The sequence below is a fragment of the Cucurbita pepo genome, chromosome 1 (assembly GCF_057944985.1).
Source record: "Cucurbita pepo subsp. pepo isolate OVF chromosome 1, ASM5794498v1, whole genome shotgun sequence".
Taxonomy (NCBI): Eukaryota; Viridiplantae; Streptophyta; class Magnoliopsida; order Cucurbitales; family Cucurbitaceae; genus Cucurbita; species Cucurbita pepo.
The window spans coordinates 8548985-8561746 of record NC_141798.1 but is presented as its reverse complement, the minus strand read 5'-3'; the positions used below and the strand labels follow the sequence as shown (position 1 = coordinate 8561746).

Sequence of the window (12762 nt, the reverse complement as noted above, 5' to 3'; positions counted from 1 at the left end):
ATTTCTTTATATATTTCATAAAATTCTCTCTTCATTTTTGCAATGGTTTATATGGATATTTCGAGAAATTCATCGAGTTTGAGTTCCTCGTGTATATATATATTAGACCTGTTTTCTAGGATGATAGGCTACCATTTACCACTAAATTAATTAATGGGTGGTTTATTTTTCCTATTATTAGAGTTGCTAATTTTATTAGCATTTGTAAGTCTATGAAATGATTTGTTTGATAGTTATTTTTTTGAATGGTAGTCATTTCATCCTACTAAAATGTCACACAAATGGTGTACTTTGTTAAGAGGTTTAAGAGAAAGGAGTTTCAGAGAAAGCACTGGAGGTACTTTATTAAAAGATTTGAGAAAAGAGTTCCAGAGAAAGGACAGGAGGTACTTTGTTAAAAGGTTTAAGAGAAAGGAGTTTCAGAGAAAGGATTGGAGGCTATTCGAGAACTCCATAAGCCTCAAGGGTCTTTGAGGGAAGGATTGTTGAGGATTATTGGGAGAGAGTCCCACATTGGCTTAGGGAATGATCATGGGTTTATAAGCGAAATAGTATCTCCATGAGGCCTTTCGGAGCCCTAAGATCATGGCTTTATAAGCGAAATAGTATTTTCATTGGCACGAGGCTATACCATGGTAGGAAGTCTGATTACTAACCACTTGTTTGAATTGGTGGAAAGAGGGCAAGTGAGAGCTCTACACAACAAAGAAGAGGTCGTTTTAAATAAGTTGGAAGCTCACAATCAAGGATGGGACCCTGTTCCTTTCCTTCCTCTTCTCCTCCTCCACTAAATTCCATTCTCAACATTCCTTCTGGATAATTCCTCCCCCCCTTCCCCCAAACCCACTCTCTCCTCCCTCATCCGCCATGTCTCTCGCCCATTGCCTCTTCTCATCTTCCCCAAACATTGCCAAATCCGACCCCTTCTCCCCCTCTAGCCCCCACGCTGCCATCCCCAAGCACCGCCCATCTTCACTCTCCCTCCAAAATCACCTTCCCAATACGCATTCCTACCTCTCCCACAAGCCCCACCAATTTTCCACCTTCTCTAAATTCAAGCACCCTTTTGCTGGGATTTCCTCCTTTGCTGAAGCTGGGGGCGAAGGGAAACAGGAAGTGCTTCAATTTAGCCAAAACCATGAACACGAGAAGGCCAGTGGGGAGGAGGCGGAGGAGGAATTACAAGGGATGGCTCAGGCCTTCCATATTTCTTCAAGAACTGCCACTGCCATTATTGCATGTATTGCACTTTCGGCTCTTAGTTTTCCGCTTTTCATGAAGTCTTTGGGGCAGGGGTTGGCCTTGAAGACCAAGATACTGTCGTATGCTACTCTGTTGTTTGGGTTTTATATGGCTTGGAATATAGGTGCCAATGATGTGGCTAATGCCATGGGGACCTCTGTCGGCTCCGGTGCATTGACGCTTCGACAGGCGGTGGTTACGGCGGCGGTTTTGGAATTCTCAGGGGCTTTACTGATGGGAACCCATGTGACTAGTACAATGCAGAATGGGATTCTTGTGGCGGGTGTGTTCCAGGGGAAGGATATGCTGTACTTTGCTGGCTTGCTTTCTTCTTTGGCTGCTGCTGGTTCTTGGTTGCAGGTACCTATGTTTTAGGATTTTAGTGGCGTTTTTGAATGTAGATATTATAAGAATAAATTACTTAGCCTTTACAAGTCCACCCTGCCAATGTTTTGATCCCAAGAAATACAAAGCACAAAATGCATTCTACATAGTGTCTTGTAATATGTTCTCGATTGGTGTTAATAAAAAGTACGAGTGTTTTCCACAAAATTGACAAAAGAAATTCTAACTTGACTCGTTGATCTTGAATGTTGGTGCGAAGATTGCATCGTATTATGGATGGCCCGTCTCCACGACGCATTGTATAGTGGGATCAATGGTTGGGTTCGGGCTTGTTTATGGAGGAGCTGGTGCTGTCTTCTGGGGCTCACTGGCGAGAGTGGCTTCTTCATGGGTGATTTCTCCATTAATTGGAGCTCTGGTTTCATTCCTTGTCTACAAGTGCATTCGTAGGGTATGTTCCTGCTCACTGCCATTTGAGTCAGGCAAGCTTCTTGCCTTGATTTTGTATCTATCATTCATGAAAACTCAAATGCTAAAAGCCACAATTAATTGGAAGTTCGTTTCAGTTTGTGTACAGTGCAAAGAATCCAGGACAGGCAGCTGCTGCAGCTGCACCGATACTCGTATTCCTCGGCGTAATCGGGATATCATTTGTATCATTTCCTTTAAGTAAGAATCCCAAATGGGCTGCAGCGCAAGCCGTTGCCTGTGGAACACTAGGAGCATTCCTGGTTGACAAGATCATTCAGGGACAACTTGGCCATCTACTCAACAAAGCCGCTTCGTCTTCGGAAAACACCGACGAAAGTACGAGTAAAAACATCGGGTTCCTTGATGATATTGCAGGTCCAAAGGGAACTCAGTTGGAGATAGTTTATGGAGTGTTTGGATATATGCAGGTTCTTTCAGCTTGTTTCATGTCATTTGCTCATGGTGGAAACGACGTGTCCAACGCGATCGGTCCGTTGGCTGCTGCATTATCCATACTTCAGGGCAGCATCGGTGGGGCGGAGATTGTGATTCCAATTGATGTCCTTGCTTGGGGAGGATTTGGGATTGTAGCTGGGTTGATGATATGGGGGTATAGAGTGATAGCAACAATTGGGAAGAAGATTACAGAACTGACACCAACGAGAGGATTTGCAGCAGAGTTTGCTGCTGCTTCGGTGGTTCTCATTGCATCAAAACTTGGATTGCCAATCTCAGCGACGCATACATTGGTTGGTGCAGTCATGGGGGTGGGCTTTGCAAGGGGACTCAACAGTGTTAGAGCCGAGACTGTAAGAGAGATAGTTCTTTCATGGGCTGTGACAATTCCTGTTGGGGCTTTCCTCTCAGTTGTGTATACATGGATCTTGACCAAGCTTTTGTCATATATTTTATGAGCCATGTATGCCATTTGGAACAATTTGGAGTCGCTGTTTATAAAGCATCAAGCAAGGGAGTAACTGGTTGCTTGTCTTCAGCCATTTCTTCCTTGCTATTTGGATCCATGCAGAAGAGTTCTGTGCTTCTGCAGATCGAACTAAGAGAAATGAATTTTGTGTTATTCTTGCAATGTAATCATTATATTCTTTCAATATATCAAATAGCCATACTCACACTTACTAGTACTAACCTTTTGATCCTTCACTCGTTCGAGTAGAAAGGTATGTACGAAATGTTTCGTGATGAAGCAGCCAGCAACTGATCACGGTCGAGTATGTAAGCCTAATTCGGAATGGAAATAAAATCAAGAAGAAAAATAGTTCCAAGATCCGTGAACGCAAAGATGGCTTTGATTGATCATAATCATTCACAGGTATTGAGTAATTCAAAATTAAAAACTATTTTAAAAGCACAAAACCGAACACTAAAATGGTTAAAAACATGTTTCGAAGTGATTTAGAACACGTAAAAAAGGATTTTAATCACTTTCAAATTGCTCCCCAATAGTTCTGATTTGGCTACGAACCTAGTTTCGAGCCGCCCTTTTAGCAGCTAAGGCAACTCAGAAGATGTAAAAAACACAGGCAGACGGAAGGGCTACAAAAAGATTTTAATAACTCGAATACATACAACACCAAAAGTTCAAACCTCGAGTTAAATTTCTTTTCCCATCATACATACACTTTTTGCACCCTATTCCTAATTTGGGTAACCAACCATTAGAAGATCAAAACACCTTCTGAGGTTTTCCCTTCAAGTCCACGATCATCATACACCGATGGAAACAGTAACCAATATCTTCTACATTTAAAGCAACAGCTCATATAGACCAGAATGTAGTATCGCCAGTTCAAACGGACTGCATCAATTCATATGTTCATGGCCCTTAAGAGTATCACAACCACCTAGTAAAGCCATTGAAACAGACTTCTGTGCATTGTCCATCTCTTCAAATTCCGATACAATCTGCAGCTTATGAATCTTTTCCGAGGAGTCCAGATTCAGGTATTGAAATTAAGATTCCAAGTCTTCAAACCAATACAATTAGTTAGGAATTCTTAATCATTTGACAGTCATCTGCGCCATCTAGCAGGGGACCGAGATCTTGACCTCCTTGCCCTGTACGATATGTTTAGTTAGGCCTAAAGAACAATTGATAACAAAAAATCTGAAGCATCCATTGAGCAGCTTACTGTTATGAGGATGAGTGTGCATATGTCCTTAAGATCACATGCACAATCTTAATCTATGAGATATTGCGGCATACCTGGTGGTTTCAAGAGAAGAGAGGGGAGAATGCTTGCGCTGAGAGTGCTTGCTATGTGGTGACCGCGATACTTGTCTAGAAATGAAAGCATCCATTATACTGATTTGGTGAGTTAAACATGCAAAAAGCTTAGAAGAGAGCTGCTCAGCCCTCCGTGCAGTGTAATACTTAACAAGAAACTATTTGTTAGCATACACCATAAAAGATAGCCTCAATCCATGTGAAGGACAAGAGAATGGATTGGGCAATCCGCAAGAAAAGAAACGGAGTAATAATTTACAGGATTCCTTTCAACTCCTGCAGTAAATGATAAACTCGAAAACAGGGCAGTGATGATGCCCATATCTTCCAATTTCCAAGAGATGTATTCTACTAACTTCTTACATGATCGTTATAATCTTCACTTTTGATCATAATGATCAAACCACCAAGCATAATCACGACGTATATTATGGAATAATAATCACGACATAATCACCACCAGCAATATATCGGAAAGAAAATAACACAGTCAAACCTTCCTGGAATGTCAAAGATGCAAAAGTGAATTAGAGATTCAGGATTACAATACCTTCTCTTAGACCTGACCGGAGATGGGGACTTCTCTCGTTTTCTTGAATTCACCTTCCTGCACAAAGGAACGATGATGAAATCCCATGTAACTTTTTCGAATGGGGAAAAGAATAGGAACGCCTATAAGAAATACCTTTCAGAATCATCTGAGTCATCACTTGAAGTATGACCAACTGCTTTGTCTTTATTTCTGTCCCTACTGCTCTTGTGCCTACTTGAGTCACTTGAGATTTTCTGTCTCGTTCTGCCTTCCACATCTTTTGTGTACCCCCTTTTCCTTTCAGTACCATCTTTAGTGCCAGCCCTGAGAAGCTTGTCTTCTCTCCTTTCCTCCTTTTTATAATGCGTAGACCTGTGTCTAGAGTCTGAATCCATACCTTTCTCGCCAGACTTAACACCTTGGTCCTTCAACGATTCCTTTTGGACATTCTGATCATCTAACTCTTCCTTCTTCAGGTGCCTGGTATCTTGCCTCCCACGAATCTCATCTGCTTTTTCGTTTGTCCTAGTTTTTACCTCCCCTTCTTCTTTAACACGTTCTTTCAATGAAGAACCCCTCATACTCTCCTGCTTACCACTTCTATGTGGTTTTATTTTAGTTTCCCCATCTTGCGGATCTTTAGATCCTTTTTTACCGTTCACATTCTTTCCATGCTGTTCAGATACTATGCCTGGAGTATCATTTGTCCCAGAGGCAGTTCCATCACCAAGTTTTGTTTCTTTATCTTTACCTTTAGAGCTTGGCTTCAATGAATGTTCTTGACCCCTTTCTTCATCCACCCAATCACCATTCATCTTATTCAAGCCTGTTTTTTTACTCATTTCATTAACTGAATTGGTTGAAACATTATTGATGTCATTTCCTATAACATTTCCTTGAGTGCTAGCATCTCTAACTGCATCTTGCACATTTGAACTCTGAATTTCACCATCTCTATCATCACTTTTGTCATCATCAGAAGCATAATTTCCAAGGCCAAGTAAATCTCCAGGTGAGCTGGAATCTGACATTTCACTAGTATTACCATTATCAGGTTCCTGAACTTTGACTGGAATCAAAATCTTGGCAGAAGCTTTGGGAGTAGAAACTGGCAAGGTAGATGAAGAGACATTTTGATTTGAAGTAACTATATTGAGCTTGGCTGAATGGAAAAGGAAAAAAAGTGTTGTGAGAGACAGAAGAGAAAAGCAGAACTTCTAGTTTACTTCTGCCTGCAAGTGCACAGATTTTTTTTTTTTAATTTTCCTTTTGGGGGGGGGGGGGGGGGGGGGGGGGGGGGGCGGGGAGAGAAAGAGAGAGAGAGAGAGCGCGTAGATAGTCACCTTCGACAGCAAGATCATCCTCATCAAGAACTTTCGTAGCAATCTCATCAAACAGTTCATCAGTAACCTGTGTAGAAATCATTCAAAGATGCATACATTTAAAATACTACGTACAAGAAATGTTTTGTAGCAACTTTTTAAGTCACCTATGCTGCAGAATAGTTCAAACCAGACATATAAATATAAACGTGTTCTCACACACATTCAACAAGAGCCATTTGTTAAGTAAAGGCACGGCCAACACGGTATCCTCCCCTCATCAAATGGTAATTTTAAACAAGTCACAACTGAAGCAAACAAGATGCCAAAGGTCTAAATTACCTCTGCTTAAACCAACACTAATAAGACATTTTTTAATCTAGCCCAAGCAGAACCCAAAATTATTTTGTTCTTTCCCAATTCCAACCAAACTTATGACTTAGTAAACAGCAGCTACTGTAAAGTATCAAAAAGCCCTCCAATCTTTGACACGTTCCTCCAGAAAAATTCCAACTTAACTACGGGATGACAACCAAACGGAACATCCAACGTACATCAACTTCAGAGAGAGTAATTTTAGTTTCCTAGCAAATTTACAAAATAGAAACATGAATTCAAAATCCGTTGTGATAGAAATGGACACGTGTGGATACTCCAATCCCCATTGCAAAAGTCATAACCCAGAACCAAATTCCAACCAAATAACTGGTTTCCAGAAGGGATTTTTATGTCGCAAAGTTTCTTCTAAATCAACCAGAATGTTCAGACTCTGTGATTACATGGACGGGTAATATTTGAGGAAACAAAATTTGAGAATGGTTATTGATTTCTAAAAAGCATGTAGGTCAGATTTACCTTTAAAAGTACTTCGGTCAGCACACGCTTGATTTCTTGATTTATTGCTGCAGTTCTAGCTTCTTCCACAAAATCCTGCATATCACAAAAGATGAACTCCAGAATCAAAAGAGAATATAGAGGAAGTCTCATCCGACTAATCCAAAGTACTCATTCTAAGCTCCCATCCACAAAATAGAGCATTAAAAATCGTTCTAAAAACAAAATATTATATAGAACCTCATCATCTTCTTCTTCAGCTGACCTAGATGAATCAATACTTTTACTATCAGTTAGATCTTCCTTTGAAAAAGACTTGTCAACTCCTTGTTCCTCCATGAGTTCTGTACCCTCCTTAGGATGGTCAGCAGAAGAACTTGTGATCACTGCTTTCTTGATTTCCTCTCTGAGCCAATTTGGCACGGAAGCCTGAAGTTACAAGATCAGTTAACGAGCAGTTTGTCATATTTCCAATATGAGGTCATGTGGTTATTTACCTTTTTTGGACGTTCAGACATATTTGACATGCCATATGCATCACCAGGTAAGACTGTGGGAGGAAGTGCAGCTCCAGGAAATGGAGTAGCAGCAGTAGGAATTGCAGGAGTGATGCTAGAACCAGCAAAGCTTCCAAATGGAGGTGGTGTGTGTCCAGGAACAGAAGAAGATACAGCAACTGGAGGATCAAGCTGACAATTCATAACAATTTTCAGGAATTTGTCTTGATGATCTAGAACCAAAAAAATCAAAAAACAAATCCACAACCTGTGTTCCTGAAGCCATAGGAGGAATTGGTGGATAAACCATGCCAGGAGCAATAGAAGACCATGAATTTAAGGAAGACATAGGGACACCAGGATCAATGCCTCTAGTGGATCCAGCTGAATCATTGCGAGCAAAGCCAGAATGCGCTCTTAGACCATGGTCATGATTAAACCTAGGAGCAAAATCTAAAGGCTGATCTGCAAGATTGATCACGGGACCAACTGGCCCTGGCTCATTGCCATATGCATAGGGCAGAGGAATAGATGGTTGGAAATGCTGCTGTCCATCATGAACTGATGAATTTTGCAGAGGTAGTGATTTGAACGACTCAACATATTGATCGACAGTATCTTCTTTACCTGCCATTAGGTGTTTGAGATAAAATTGAACAATTGAGAGAGAACAACAGATGCACCAAGAAATAAGGACAGGTAGTCTAAGTGAATAGGACTCCAAGTGTTTAAAACGTGGGAACAAATCTATGCTTCAAATAATGGGAAATCTAAATATTTGTGTAAGTACAATTGGCGACTTAACTCTCAACATGACTATAATTCTGAAGAAGTCAATCACATTCTTGATGGTGGTAAAAGCTGAATATGAAATGCAATTTTTACCTAAAATTGTTTGTCAAACACTTCCAGAAAGAACTATTGACATGCCTTGGTGCTTCATTCAAAGATAGCTGTTCTAAGTCTTGGAATCTAGACCGGACACTGATTAAACTAGAACGAAGTATCAACAAAGACTGATCATTCAACCATTTTCCCGGGTTGGGGTTGGGGGGGGGGGGGGGGGGGGGGGGGGTTGGGTCTTTCTCCTATATTCCCGAGCAGGAACTTTGTAGCCTTTAGAGGAAAAACAGATTAACCTATAAGAGAGGCTGCCTCAGAGCAATGCAGCACACCCAAGGAGCTCCCCCACCCAATCAATTATACAAAAAACTACATTGACAAGCCAGTATGCAATTATTTATTAATAACATAAACAACAACAATAATAATACAATGATAAAAGTAATTGCTAGATGCCCACAGAGTATCAATGAAAACAAACTATTATTATTAAAAGCACCCAAAAGATTCTCTATTCAGCAAGAGTCACCACCAAAGAGTTTCTTCTTTTCCCTAGAACGAATGAGAGTTGTGAGGGGAGAAGGATAACATTAATGATACTAATATAAAAACAATTTCAATTTCATTACTAAATGAGTTCGAAAGCAGAATTCTTCAGGAATAACTACACTATTACACAAGTGAATCATTACCTGAAACAGAATAATTACTAGAAGGTACCTCCTGCTGAAGAACCGATGGACTTGAGGATAACTTTCCTTGATGATGTAAAGCAGAGTTCATGTTGCCTCCATAACTAAAATCACCGACAGAGTAAGTTTGACGCCCATCTGAAAGATAAGAAGATTGTTCACTGCTAACTGCAACAGGTAAGGACTCCAAGTGATGACCTGCTGGTGAGCGGGCGGATGTGGCTGAAGCTGGAAACTGTTCATAGGTTGTAGGAGGAAGAGGCTGATGAGACATATCTGGATGATTTGAATTCATTGGTTGCGAATATTGATCGTGATAATAGTTCTGTTCTTCAAGTCTTCCTGTAGGTGCAAACTGAGATTGCTGACTCTCCATTGCAGTCTTCGCGTCTGCCCATGCCCTAGCTCTGGCAGCCCAATCTTCTTCATTGCCTTGGGCTGAAGTATTTAAAAGGAAGTACACAGAAGCCAGTAAACTGAAGGAACACTAAGATTTCAAAGGAACAGAAAGAAGGCCTAGAACTTGCAGCATGATAAAAAAAAATCATAAAAGCATGAGACTCACAACACAGTAACACAACCAGAAAAGTGCAAGTGGAGACAGTGTTTATAAGCTATGATCCTTGACTATCCTTCATGCTACACAGATAAACCCAGCACACCATCGAAATTAAGCGATTCTTTTTTATAAGCATTTCATATTGAAAAAAAACATCAAGAATAGTATCTGCACTTCGATAGATGACCGGTAACTTCTTGCAAACTGAAAATAGTCCAGGTAGAATCTAGCAGGAAAAATTAATTAAGATATGGAGTAACAAACCTCGATAATCCCAGCCTTGGTGCGGAGCCCGATTCGGATTGTTCCATTCCTACAACAATCAATAGATTGTAAAGAAACGACTTATATGGTCAAGTATAACCTACAGAAAGTACATTGATGCGCCTCACAAGCCACGAAAGTGTTAGAAGATAGATAAAGAACCCTAAAGGAATTCATCCCCACTTCAAGAGCCATCAAAACAATTACTCATATCCTCCACCAGTTTATGGCATTAAATTCCCATAAGTCAAGAAGCAGTCAGGGAAGTTAGAAATTTCAGAGTTAGCAAACAATTAACTAAAAAATAACGAAATTCGCCTGAATCACCTGTGAATAAGACTGTGGAACCTGAGAATGAGGAGGAAGGTGCTGAAACATGAGAGGGCGAGGAGGCGGAAATGGGTTGTGGTGCATAGGTTGTGAAGTATAAGGATGAGGAGGTGGTGGATAAGCACCGGGAGGAGGCGGAGCATGGTCGGAAAGAGGCGCCGGCGGACCCCACTGCGAGGGAGGCGGAGGAGGAGGAGGAGTCGGCGACGCAGAGTGCGAAGGGTGGTATTGAAATTGGTTGGGGAACCATGGACCCTGCGGAGGAACTGGTGGCCTCAACGATGGTTGCTGGTGGTGGTGGTAAGGATCTGCAGCGGAGGAGGAGGACGGCGGCGGTGGTGGCGGAGGAGCCCTCGCGAAATGGTGAGTCTGATGGTAAGAATCCATCTATAAGGAGTATTGGTGGGTTCTTCTTCAGATACGGTGCTCAGTGGAAGAATACGGAGGAGGAGGGCTGAGGCTTCAAGCTTCGAGCTCCAACATTGCAACTGCGCCCTGCGGGGAAAGGGGAATTTTCTGAGGAAGAGAAGGGACAGCCCGAGAGGCCCAGTGTGTATTGCATCGGGTTGTCACCGTTACGTCGCCGTTAGAAATGGGATTCCCGTCAAGTCGGCAGTGGGGAGCCTAAAGGACAACATGACTGTGACTTTCTTTCTTCCAAAACTGGGCCTAAGCTTCAAAAGCCCGCAACCATTTGGGTGAGTTTGTTTATGATATATATATATATATATATATATATATATATATATATATATATATATATATATATATATATATATATATATATATATAAACATTTTATTTTATTATTTATTATTTATTATTTCAAAATAATATTTAATTATTTAAAGAGTAATTTTTAAGATATATTTTAAAATTGAATCGTAAATTTTAATTATATTTTACGAATAAATATTTTACTTTTTATTACAAAAATTGAATAAATAACATGAGCAACGTGAAATAATTAAATAAAAAATTAATAAATATTTATTATTAAAAAAATAAGTATATTTGACATTTGTAATAAATATTAATCGATATTAGGAAATATTTTAGAGAGCGTAGCTTCCCTTTCAATTTTAAAATTAATAAAATAAAATAAAATAAAATAAAATAAACACACGCCCGTTTGGGCCTGGGTCGAACAATTGGGCCATCACAAAACATATTGGGCTCAACACTAATAGAAGGCGTCTGACTCCCGAATCTCATTATCCTATCAGTTCCTGGAGGCCCAATTCCAAGACAGAACAATACACTCTTCTCCAACTCATAAAATCCCCCAAGCCCTACCGTCATTTCATCTCCTCCGAGCAGCCGAAACCCTAGGGAGAGAGAGAGAGATCTGCCATGACGACTCGATTCAAGAAGAACAGGAAGAAGAGAGGACATGTGAGCGCCGGTCATGGTAGAATCGGCAAACACCGAAAGCATCCTGGAGGTCGGGGAAACGCCGGAGGTATGCACCACCATCGGATTCTCTTCGATAAGTATCACCCTGGTTATTTTGGTAAAGTTGGTATGCGTTACTTCCACAAGCTTCGCAACAAGTTCTATTGCCCGATTGTCAACGTTGATAAGATCTGGTCCTTGATCCCTCAAGAAGTGAAGGATAAGGCCTCCAAAGACAACGTTCCATTGGTTGATGTCACGCAGTTCGGTTATTTCAAGGTTTTGGGCAAGGGTGTGTTGCCGGAGAATCAGCCTATTGTGGTGAAGGCCAAGCTTGTATCGAAGATCGCCGAGAAGAAGATTAAGGAGGCCGGTGGCGCGGTGGTTCTTACAGCTTAGGTTTGAGTTTCTCTTCGTTATAGGGATTTTTGTTCTTCGTGAATTTCCATTTTTGTCTGTTTGAACTTACTGGAGACCTTTTTGATATAATTTAAGCGTTTATGGGTTCACATACGATTATCTGATGCAATGTTCAAGCCTTTCCATGTTTGAATCTTTGACTATGCGATAGGAATATATGGTTGATTGAACTATTAAACGTAGGACAATAAGAATGCTTATAATCACTGGTCTATCAGATTTTGATGATGCCAATGGGTATTTCCTTGAACGTTGATTTGATGGATTCTACTGAATTGTCTGCTCAGGTGAAACAACATTGTGTACTAGGATTTTTAAAAAAAATTATTTTGATCTGAACTTTCCCCTTAATATTGGGTAGGAAATGATGTATGATATTTATAACTAAATTGGAACTTATATTAAATTTTTATGTATTAGTGTCACCATATAATGTGAATGATCATAATTTGATGTTCTTGCTGGGATTCACTTTTCCTCTTGATTTGACAACAGGAATTCCTACGGCATTTGTGACAGATCATAATTACTTAAATAGTTATGAATTTAAAATACCTATTCTAAAGAGGAAAATGCATTTTGGTTATTGTAGTCTATGTTGATTTACATTGCTCTTTATAGTTTCAATTTGAAATTTGCTGCTCTGTTTCTCAATTGGCCTTCCTTTCTCTAAACTGAGGTCGAAGTTAGATCTAGAGATTTTAATCTGGGAACATGAAGAAATGTCAAATAAGCATTAAAAGATGGATGAATATGTGTTCCTATGGTCTA

At 40.3% G+C, this 12762-nt stretch overlaps 3 protein-coding genes across 3 annotated transcripts; 2 read left to right on the top strand and 1 right to left on the bottom strand.

Moving 5' to 3' along the window:
* The first annotated feature begins 791 nt into the window (after positions 1-791).
* LOC111778881 (inorganic phosphate transporter 2-1, chloroplastic) lies at positions 792-3145 on the top strand. The gene is made up of 3 exons (XM_023658884.2): positions 792-1602; positions 1847-2038; positions 2154-3145. The coding sequence occupies exons 1-3, from the start codon at positions 868-870 to the stop codon at positions 2970-2972; spliced, it is 1746 nt and encodes a 581-aa protein (XP_023514652.2). The 5' UTR covers positions 792-867; the 3' UTR covers positions 2973-3145.
* A 461-nt stretch (positions 3146-3606) lies between these two features.
* Positions 3607-10750, bottom strand: LOC111778873 (uncharacterized). The gene is made up of 12 exons (XM_023658874.2): positions 10174-10750; positions 9847-9895; positions 9024-9461; positions 7757-8115; positions 7489-7680; positions 7232-7420; positions 7013-7087; positions 6179-6245; positions 4989-5997; positions 4854-4910; positions 4283-4357; positions 3607-4134 (listed from the first exon to the last, which is right to left on the bottom strand). Exons 1-12 carry the CDS (start codon positions 10561-10563, stop codon positions 4089-4091), a joined length of 2946 nt encoding a protein of 981 aa, XP_023514642.2. The 5' UTR covers positions 10564-10750; the 3' UTR covers positions 3607-4088.
* A 722-nt stretch (positions 10751-11472) lies between these two features.
* LOC111787433 (large ribosomal subunit protein uL15x) lies at positions 11473-12084 on the top strand. The gene has a single exon (XM_023667395.2). The coding sequence runs from the start codon at positions 11530-11532 to the stop codon at positions 11968-11970; it is 441 nt and encodes a 146-aa protein (XP_023523163.1). The 5' UTR covers positions 11473-11529; the 3' UTR covers positions 11971-12084.
* The last annotated feature ends 678 nt before the right edge of the window (positions 12085-12762 follow it).